At 41.0% G+C, this 10,247-nt stretch overlaps 1 protein-coding gene across 1 annotated transcript in view; it reads left to right on the top strand.

Moving 5' to 3' along the window:
• LOC311056660 (connector enhancer of kinase suppressor of ras 2-like) overlaps positions 1 to 9,223 on the top strand; it is a gene marked incomplete at its 5' end in the record, with an annotated part of 22,912 nt that extends 13,689 nt beyond the window's left edge. Inside the window, 11 exons of the mRNA XM_084073455.1 lie at positions 200 to 289; positions 1,774 to 1,964; positions 2,509 to 2,557; positions 2,735 to 2,913; positions 3,056 to 3,129; positions 4,533 to 4,604; positions 5,228 to 5,295; positions 5,724 to 5,824; positions 5,929 to 6,424; positions 8,554 to 8,753; positions 9,129 to 9,223. Of these exons, the coding sequence (XP_083929581.1) occupies positions 200 to 289; positions 1,774 to 1,964; positions 2,509 to 2,557; positions 2,735 to 2,913; positions 3,056 to 3,129; positions 4,533 to 4,604; positions 5,228 to 5,295; positions 5,724 to 5,824; positions 5,929 to 6,424; positions 8,554 to 8,753; positions 9,129 to 9,176 (1,568 nt within the window). The 3' untranslated portion in view covers positions 9,177 to 9,223. The remainder of the gene's footprint in view (positions 1 to 199; positions 290 to 1,773; positions 1,965 to 2,508; positions 2,558 to 2,734; positions 2,914 to 3,055; positions 3,130 to 4,532; positions 4,605 to 5,227; positions 5,296 to 5,723; positions 5,825 to 5,928; positions 6,425 to 8,553; positions 8,754 to 9,128) is intronic.
• Between the last annotated feature and the right edge of the window lie 1,024 nt (positions 9,224 to 10,247).

Below are 10,247 nucleotides of genomic sequence, written 5' to 3'. Positions count from 1 at the left end.
AAATAGCAAATAGCATGGAGACTCTGGCTGACATCTGGGCACACTGGTGTTTTTTTCCCCCACTGCTTTATTTGGGTGCAAACACAAATGTAACACACAACACAAATGTGGTTTTTTTTTTTTTTATGTCTCCTTTGATTTTATGTGAGCAGCTGCGTAACAATGATATAAAAATGTTCCCCTGTGCTGTGCACTCCAGGCCGGCTCAGGCCCATCTCAATGCCAATAGAATGCAGCTGGGGAGGAGACTATGAAGACCCCACCAAGCTGAAGAGAGAGAGCAGGAGAGGTGAGTGGGAGGCTGAGGGAGGGGCGCAGAGAGAGAGAGGGAGAGAGAGACCAGACAGAGAGAGGGGGAGATGTGGCGAGTGGGTGGATATTTCATGATAGAGGATGGTTTTCTATGTCGCCCTCTCAGATCTCTGAGCAAAGAAGAGGTAGGCTATGCCGACCTGTCTGTAGTGCTGTCACGATCATGACATTTTAGTTGACGATGAATTGTGATACAGTACAAATAATTGCAATTAACAATTTCATTTTGTTTTGACATTGAACATTGAAACATATACGTATGCATATAAAAAAATCTTTGAATTTTAAGCATTTCTAAACAGCAATTGCACATGGCAGATATGACAAATAGATTAATATACAAAACAAATGACTGTCAATGACTGGTGCCAATAATAATCAAAATGAATAATGTACTATGGCCAAAATAGGCCATATTTAATAATCAGTGGATTTATTAAATAATGGAAATAGCCGATATACAAGCTCACAATGCGTTGTGAAGCTTGTAGATCTGCTATTTCAGCTATATTTGAACATGTTTGAAAATGTAGGAAAATATTTCAACATGAAAATGATTATGATTATTATGCTAAATCATTTATGATTTATACAATGTTGTTGTCACGGATACGACCCGTGTGCGTTTTGTGTATCTTCCATTTCAGGTGCACGAAACAAATACGTAGTTATTGGTTCTCACTGCCTCAATTTGCCTTAATTTCCCTTTCTTTCTTTCTTTCTTTCTTTCTTTCTTTCTTTCTTTCACACCGTTTCTGTTTTTGGGTTTGAAGGTATGTTGTTGCCTTGGCAACTGCTGAAGAATTTATTTTCCCCCAGGATTTTGACATGTTGTAGGTTGCTGCTAAGCTTCATGACAAATGGAGTGGGATAAGAAAGCAAAATGCTCTCGTATCAGTCTCAAGGAATACTCTCTGGAAAGATGTGTTTAATTCCACAGGGGGGCGTGATGATGATCTGTTGGTCCTGTGGGCTTCTCATCAGCCAAAGCGAGGGTGCTATATTTATCTGTAAGAGGCGGTATCTCGAAATATGTGATAGCTGTCTGCCTGAGAGCAGCCTTCTGTCATATTTATTTTAACCACTTAAACCCTGGCATCCATATTCTGGGGGGGACATTAATAGCAGTTGACACGTTGCAAGCTTGTAGATCGGCTATTTTTGGCGAAGAGATTTGGTGTAGTAGACGGAAAAAAACTTTAGTTTAATTTTTCCAGTTTAGTAAATCTAGAGGGTTTAAGTAAAATGCCTTTCAGATATAAAGTGATGGCCCTTTGAAATACTGAAATCCAATTCAATTGATATTTGACTAGATTAGAAAGCCTACTAATATTGGCGCACGACGGTCAGAGGTAGTGAGGTGCAGGATTGGAATCAGGGGCTCCTGGACCACTTTCTTGTTCAAGGGCAGTGATGAGACATTGCATGTTAAGTGTTTTTTTCTCACTTGTGTCCCTACAGAGAACACCTTGCTGCATTATGCTCGTGAGGACAAAGCCACAGCGGAGGAATACTTGACAGGACGCAGTCTGAGCCAAAACAGGAAGAAGGTTGAGAGGGGAGGTAGCCCCGCCCAATACACGCTTGTCCCCGCCCTCCAAATGGAAGTGTCCCTGTCCACCTCCAGCTCGGACTCTATGTCCCTCTACCACGTCAGTCTGGTTCTAGTCCCTGTCATCACAAATGTTTCATTTATGATTAGAGCCAAACCGATATTATATTATTATTAGTCTCTTATTTGACTTTTTTGATGACATCAGTATCTGATCTTATGCAGCTGATGTGTCCCGATTTTTTACCATTTTCAACCTGGCATCCCTATCTTGGGCATGTCATTGTAGGCGAATATTTTCAAATGTTTTCAGTAATTTCCAAAAATATGTGTTGTGAGCTTGTAGATCTGCTATTTTTTAAAGAATATCAATAGGGCCTAGGTGATTAAATTAAATACATTCTAGTTAAATGGTCTCAAATAGAACCTATTATCAAAAGTGTTTCAAATTTATTAGAACATTTTGCACTTTCTGACAAAATATCGGTCAATACATCGGTAATCGATGGTCTAGGACTCTCTAAGACTCGGCATCGGACCCAAATATCTGGCATCGGTCTGGCTCTATTTATTATCAGCTGTTAGACTGGTAACACTGGATCCCTCAGCATCTTATTGGCCTGTTTATTTTATTTTATTTGTAGATGTTTGAACGGTCCTCACTTCTCTCAAGGTCAAAGAAGAAGAATAAAGGTTAAGTACATTCCTAGGAAGTGGTTTTATAAACATGAGTTGTCTACAGCAAACCCCTGATTGTTAAATTAACTATGAAAGTGTAAAAATTGTGATCACATGTTTTTACTGTGCACATGGTTATCGTTATGTTACAGGTCTTGTACTTTATGACTCCTCCTGTTCCATTTTCTGCAGTTGGAAGTCCACGGTCTTCAGTCAGTAAGCGTAGGATCTCCTGTAAGGACTTGGGTCAGGGGGACTGTGAGGGTTGGCTCTGGAAAAAAAAGGATGCCAAAAGCTATTTTTCCCAGAAATGGAAGAAGTACTGGTTCGTCTTGAAAGACACCTGCCTGTACTGGTACATGAATGAGCAGGTGAATATTTCTCCTGTTAGGTTTTAATTTTCCCCAACCCCCAACAAAAAGCGGCCAATTTGGAGAAATCTAATTTTGAACACTGCTCTCAAGCTTGATGTTAGGTTGGAATGACGAAGCTGTCACGTTTGACTTATCACAGGATGAAAAGGCAGAGGGCTTTGTGAGTCTCCCAGAGTTCAAGATTGATCGTGCCACTGAATGCAGAAAGAAGTAGTGAGTACAGATTTTTACGAATGCTTATGAGATGGCTAATTTACTGTCTACATTGTCTATATGGTGAGACAAAATGACTGTGTATGTCTAGAGTACATTTTTTATATGGCATTATTTAGAAGCCATAAATAACAATAGCTTGTAGTAATAGTAACGTAGAGCTGCAGTATGAGCTTTTTATTAGTGTCTACAATTATAGAGATTATTAGTATTTGTTTGTTGTGTGTGTGTGTGTGTGTGTGTGTGTGTGTGTGTGTGTGTGTGTGTGTGTGTGTGTGTGTGTGTGTGTGTGTGTGTGTGTGTGTGTGTGTCATGAAATTATTGATAACTCCACTATGATTTCATTTTTCATCTCAAGTTGCGGGATCATCAGAGATCTCCGCCTACTGATATGTATGGGGAAATCTAAATTCAATATGAGCTTGAACAACTGCCGTTTACAGACCTACGGCAGAGAAAACCAATCATATCATTGTCCCAATATGAAGGAGTCAAGGACCACCCTAAAGTCTTTGCACAGGCTCTGTAATGTGGTTATTTTTCACCCAGTTTTATCCCATTCGTTGAATTTAGATGTCCGCAGACATATCAGTAGCTGGAGGTCTCTGATTGTCTGGCTACGCAAGATTTTAAAATCCACTGTCTAACGCTAAGTTAGACATGACCCAAGTTCCTTTGATGATAAATACCTGTGTATATGTGTATTGGAGACCACTTAGAGATTGTGGAGAGACCACTCTGGTTGCCCGACCGCTATGTGAATGGTAGCTTGTACAGAGGCTGCTTATACAGAGAGTGTGGAGCACAAAAAAAACGTGCTTTTCAAAAAAGTTAAATATTTGTGGTTTCAATCAAATGTTTGATAACTAACTCACACTAATAGTTGAATAAAATGCTACTTTCTCTGTGGCATCATGGACTAGCTTCATGGTTCACAAATGGTTTAAGTTTAAAAATGGGAAGATTTTTTGAAAATGATGCCATGTCAAAATCTGAGAGCTTAAAAGGCTGTTGATGTCTTAGCCAGTTAGTACACATTCCACATGGGCTTACACTTAGTAACTTAATTTATCTCATCATTCCTGTTTCTTTCTAGCCTGGTGTTGTACTAATGCACAAATGTAATTAAATTCACTCTGGCAGATTCATCAGGTTCCCAGGCTAGTCTCTTTCCACTGTCTTGATCTAATAAAGCAGAGATGCTTTAAAACCAGTATACAGAAAAGAGTCGATTGCACAACTGAGCTCGAGCCGCCTTTGACAGAGGTTGTGCTTGCAAAGTGCAAACAGACACACACATTCCACTTTCTTAGTCCCTGGCTGAAATAGAATAGCACAATATGTCTCTATGTATTTAGTAACCATAAATATATATTTAAATCCGCCTTTTGATTCTCTCTCAGTGCTTTCAAGGCTTGCCATCCGAAGATAAAGAGTTTCTACTTCGCAGCGGAGAATGTTGACGACATGGTGCGGTGAGTGATTGAGGCAGAGCTACTGTCACCAACTGGTACCAATGCCTTTTTAGGGAGAGATATAAGTAGTCTTCTGAACTCAAGAAACAACATAAACTGATAACAAGACTACTTACAGATATGAACTGTACGGATGTGTTAGCAATTTCTGATATTTACTGCTATTTTCTTTCTTTTTTTTCTTCAGTATTATACTGCACTTGCAAATGTTAACTTTACCGCCACCACTGCAGTCACTTTTGTGACAGTGCTATTCACCTATACATAGCTATTTATATAGACAGTATATAGATACTGTGATGTAGACTGCTGATATTTGGCTATTTGTATGGCTACTTTACTTTGTTTCTTTTTAATCCCTACTATCTTTACTATTGCGTTTTTTTTTTTGCTATTTAAATGTCATTGTGATCCACACACTTTTGTGGAATCTTAAAGCTGTATAAGCTGTATAAGATCTATTCTTCACTGCCTATAATGATGCTGTATTTGATGTGTATGTGACAATAAACACATTGGTCACTTTACCTACCTAAGCACATGATAAGACAGAGATGATGTGACTCAGGACCATAAGCTGTAGCGACTCACATACATCATTAGTTTCGTGATTTCATCTGCAGGTGGCTGAGTCGTCTCTCTACAGCAGTCACAGGGTACTCGGAGCATGAGAGAGTCCACCCAGACCGGGGTGAGAATGTTACTTACACTGTTGCAATCACACATCCTTCATCATATTTTCATGATTATACACCATAGGAGACATCCTATGGTGTTTATAATTATTGTGTTGTATACCTTTTGAATGGCTTCATGATCAATTTCTGCTGTCATTAGAAGCTTTCTGCACCAGCGATTAGTTAGGTTCAATGGATAGGGCCTTATACAGCCATCTTTGGTCTTGATTACGCTATTCGTAGTATTCTTGTTTTCTTGTTTTGCTCTACATTAATATATCACAGTGACACAGCTCATTTGCCATGTGTGTTATTGTTGTTGTTCTGCTATTTGACTATAATCCCCTGTTGTTTGCCACCAACATGTCTTCGATCGAATACTATGAATAGCAATAAAAATACATTATCTAACAGATCTAATGATAAAATATCTTCACACCAGATTATTGGAGTGAGAGTGATCATGAGGATGTGGAATTGCCTTCGATGCCCAAACAGGACAGTCCGCCACCACCTTATGATACATATCCAAGACCTTCTTCGGTGAGTCTCTTGTTGTGTCTTCACCTGATAGCTGATATATCTTTTAGCTTTGAGGAGTTGTGGAACTTTTCCGTTAACCAACTGATGTTGTTTAGGTACCACAGATGAGTCCCTACCTGGAGCCAAAACATCGTCACCTCTCTTCCTCCGGGACATTTCAGTCTCGTTCCCCTAACGAAGAGTTCCGACCGGATCCTCGGGAAGTGAGCAACTCCAGCAATGATATCTCGCTGGGGCAGAAGACAAGCAGCCGGCGTCGCTCATGGCAGGACCTGATTGAGGCACCCTTGGCCAACACAGGCTTACACTATTTGCAAACGCTGCCGATGGAAGGTGGAGTGCTGCGTGAAACGAGAGGACAGCTGTCTGTGGAGTACCGCCGACAGTCAACGCTACCCGCACAACGCAGCCTTATACAAGACCAGTATGGGCCCGTGCCACTGCCCCTCAACCCCACTGTCTCTGCAGAAGCTGGAGGGAAACCCCGCAGTTTCACTCTACCCAGGGACAGTGGGCTCCATGCTGTCCTGGCAGCCTCTACCAGTGCATCAGGACACAGAGAGCCCCAGCACCACCAGCAGGACCAAGCCAGAGACATAGGCAAGACACCACAAGACACGAGACACAGAACACATTCTCACCACTTCCGTTAAAGCCATTAAACAGGAAAAAATGCATTGTCGAATACTGTTATTTACAAATTGTAAGCTGTATTTTTCTAGAGTTCCCCAGGGGTCTATGTTAGGCCCCCTCGTTGCAAGTTTGTAGATCTGCTGTTTTTGCTGAATGCTCGCCCCAGAATAGGAATGCTGAGGTTCATGTATTCAGTATTTTTGTACTGTGCAGAATCCCTTGACCACAAATGAAGTTGGCTGTTATAGACATATTTTTCTTTATTTAAAATGAGCAAATCTTAAGCATTAGTATTTTTCCAATACCCCACGATAATTTTCAAAGCATTTTAACCTCTAAAACATATTATGAATAATAAGCTATATCTACATACAGTAAATTACACTCCATACCATATTGCAGCTGCAATGTTAAGAAGCAACACTGACTTTTGCGGTGTGGCACCTAGGAAGAAGTGCGTGCGTGCGTGCGTGCGTGCGTGCGTGCGTTCGTGCGTGCGGCCAGGAGGCCAATGTTGTAAATTCCAAAATATTGCTCACCTATTGAGAATATGTTTGCGTGAATATTTTCACCGCTGTCCCTCCATATTTGGGCAAGACTGATGTCATCAATATGATGTCATCAACATGACATCAGCGATTCATAGGGAAGCCATGCTGTTATTAGACCTCTTATTGTTTTTCATTGCTATCTTGCAGTCTTAAAATACATAAAAAATACTTGCTGTTTTATTATGCTAGAAGTTTTACTGACATTTGTGGCGAAAGTGAGGTGACAATTTACATTTACATTGACAATGATTTAAGTTACCAGTCAAGAGAGTTGTCCCTTGCCTGAGCGAGATGCTGTTGTGCCCCATGCCAATGTTTATATGTTGTGGTGAGGAACAATCCTTTCAATCCACGTTAATGTTGAATTCTCAGCAAAACAAAGACACTGGCCTGAGGGGCCTTTCTCTGCGTCCTCATTTCTGCGTTGCTCTGCCATTCACTTCCTCCAACATTGCGTGTCCAAGACTTGGATCTTGCACAAAACCAGGCTGCCCGATACACGCTAAAGCACAGACCCAAAGCTTCATTACCGACCACCCCCAAACGTTCCACGTTCCATAGAAAAGAGTGCTGATAACCAACAGATTAACTAGACTAGAGGTTTATTTAGAAGTGCAGTGTAAAAATAGAACCACTGGGGGGCAGTGTTTTAAAAAGAACCGCCACGGGTACTCCTACTCCTACTCCTACTCCTGATGACCTGGCTGCAGTGCATTAGTGCAGGCATTAGTCATTATGCTTGTGGTCTCATGGGTTTCATTCCACCACTCATTCTGTCTCTCCTCTCTGTGCTGGCTACTGGCAGATAACATATTATTTTAAATTGAACAGAATGAGCAGCCTATAGGCTACTCTGCATCGGACCATGCATGTCTTGCAGAGCCAGCCTTTCAGGAAGTTCAATTATGTTGTACACTCCAGTGACACATTACGACAACCTTATTACACTGTGTATTAAGTGGTGGAAATGAATTGCAATAACTCAGTAAAAACTGCATTGGTACTTTAAGAAATTCATCCTAATGCATGATGTACTTACAATTGTGTGTAACTACACGTTGTAGAAAACCCATCTTTATATACTGTCACATTCCAAAGTATGAAGATGTGTGTCATCTGATACACCCCATTAAAAAGGCAGTAGAACAGGACTTAAGTATAAAACAACTCATGCATGTTACAGGGCCATAAGAATTGTAGCCTTAAAGGTAGGCTAAGTGAGATTTCTTTGGTTAAAACAAAAAGATTTTTGTTAAAAAGGTTAAAGCACTGTATTCTGATAGTAATTATTTGTATAGAGTGGCAACAAGTGTCTCCCCGTCTCTCTAGCTCTTTAATAAACAGAAAATACCCTGAAAATGCATTTTCTGTTTACTAACGAGCTGGAGAGACAGGGAAACCCCAGTTACTGAACAAATATAGCAAAGATAGTACTATCAGAATATAAGAGCTATTTAACACTTAAAGAAAACCACTTGCCCTATTTTTATGTTTTCATTCCAGTTGTTATGTACAGTGTTGGTAATTGGTTGTTCTTGGTGCCAGGCTGTGAGCAGGAGAGGAGGCTGCAGACAGACTCCCTAGGGGACCTGTACCGGGCTCTGGAGCACGCCAGTCTGTCCACCAGGGCCGACTACAGGCCAGATGGCCACTTGGAATACAAGCGCTCATTTGTTCGCAGAGTCAACGATCCACTGCTCAGTGAAAAGCTTCACCGCCTCCGGATCCTACAAAGCTCACTTAAGGTAAAACAAACACTCGTCTTGGCTGCTTAATATTTAGTTTTTGTATTATCCGCTCAAAACAGCTTCTGGTTTACACTTAATCAAGATTTCTATTTTGGACTTTTGCCAGACAGGGGTGTGTGTGTGTGTGTGTGTGTGTATATGTTTGTTTGTTTGTTTATGCGTGTGTGCGTGCTACAATCTCACAGCATGTCACAGTACAACGCATTCTGAGCTTGTAGATAGGCTATTTTCGTCTGGTTGAAAACATTTGAATGACATTCATAAAATCACCGCCTTACTAATATAGTAATACAAATGTGTCTGTGTGTGTACATGTGCATGTGTGCGTTATCCGCTCAGTACAAATTAATAAATATATCCATCTCTTTACAGAATGTCCCACTTCAAGACAAAGACCCTTCATTGGACTTTTTAGGATAAGTTATGAGGATCAGTCTATTGGTAAAGTCCTAACAGAAGCACCATTACATGTGCCTCACCCAGCCAGCTCTCTCTTCCCAGTGGCCAGAGGCACCCAATTTGTCTACCCGCATGGCTCTTAAACTGCACCCCTCCACCCCAGCCCCCCTTCCTACCACCTTGCTCACACAACAAGAAGACATACCCCCTGTCCTGTACAAAGATTATTGTTAAAAAAAAGGCAACAAATTATATCTTGCCTGACCGTGGCCACTCGCCTCTGTGGAGCAACATTAAATTGTTTTAAGATTATGCTGGAGTTGTGTACAGCAATCTCTTAAAGTACTCTTAAAGGACAGCAATATTGTTTCACATTTGTTTCCATCAACGTAATCCATCATTGTCAAAACATGGTTACATTAAATATGAAACAATACTTTGTAAAGGCTAAAGATACAAATATACTGCATTAAAGAAGACAAGCTTCCATGTTTTCAGGTAGTATGATTCCACAGTAGGCTAATGGATGCGTAGAGTTTGTCTGCTTGAAGTACTTTAAGCACTTTGTCACCTATCTGGGTTTGTGATAAATATGTCACTTTACAATGTGTATTTTTAGCCTTTAAATGTATGGCAATCCCTCTTGAACAGGACTACACAGCAACAAGGTCCCACTTGCTGCTAACCTCCACAGTTGGCCTGTGGATGGTGTAGATGCCTCCTCCTATATGGAGTCGCTATAGCTGCCTCACTGACACATTGAAGCGTTTCACAGTGAGGGCGTAACGCATGCGGAGGAACATGCTTTCCCTTCCAGGTCTGCTTCCAGCCCAACTGGCGCCCCAACCAACCAGTTGGAGTTCAGAGTTTCTCCCAGCTTCCTATCTGCGAACACAGCCAATTATGTTTGTTGGAGCACCCGGCCAAGCCCGAGTCACCAAGCAAGAAAAGAACACCATTCTCTGCGGTGGTTGGAAGATTTTACCCTGGCCCTGTGCCATTTGGATGCTCCACTTTAGCCTTTATTAAATATTGTTTCATATTTATCTATGTACAATGTACATTTGTGTACATTACAAATAATATTAATGC

The sequence above is a fragment of the Gymnoscopelus microlampas genome, assembly GCF_963454915.1.
Source record: "Gymnoscopelus microlampas genome assembly, chromosome: 12".
Lineage (NCBI taxonomy): Eukaryota > Metazoa > Chordata > Actinopteri > Myctophiformes > Myctophidae > Gymnoscopelus > Gymnoscopelus microlampas.
This window is presented reverse-complemented; position numbering and strand designations above follow the sequence as displayed.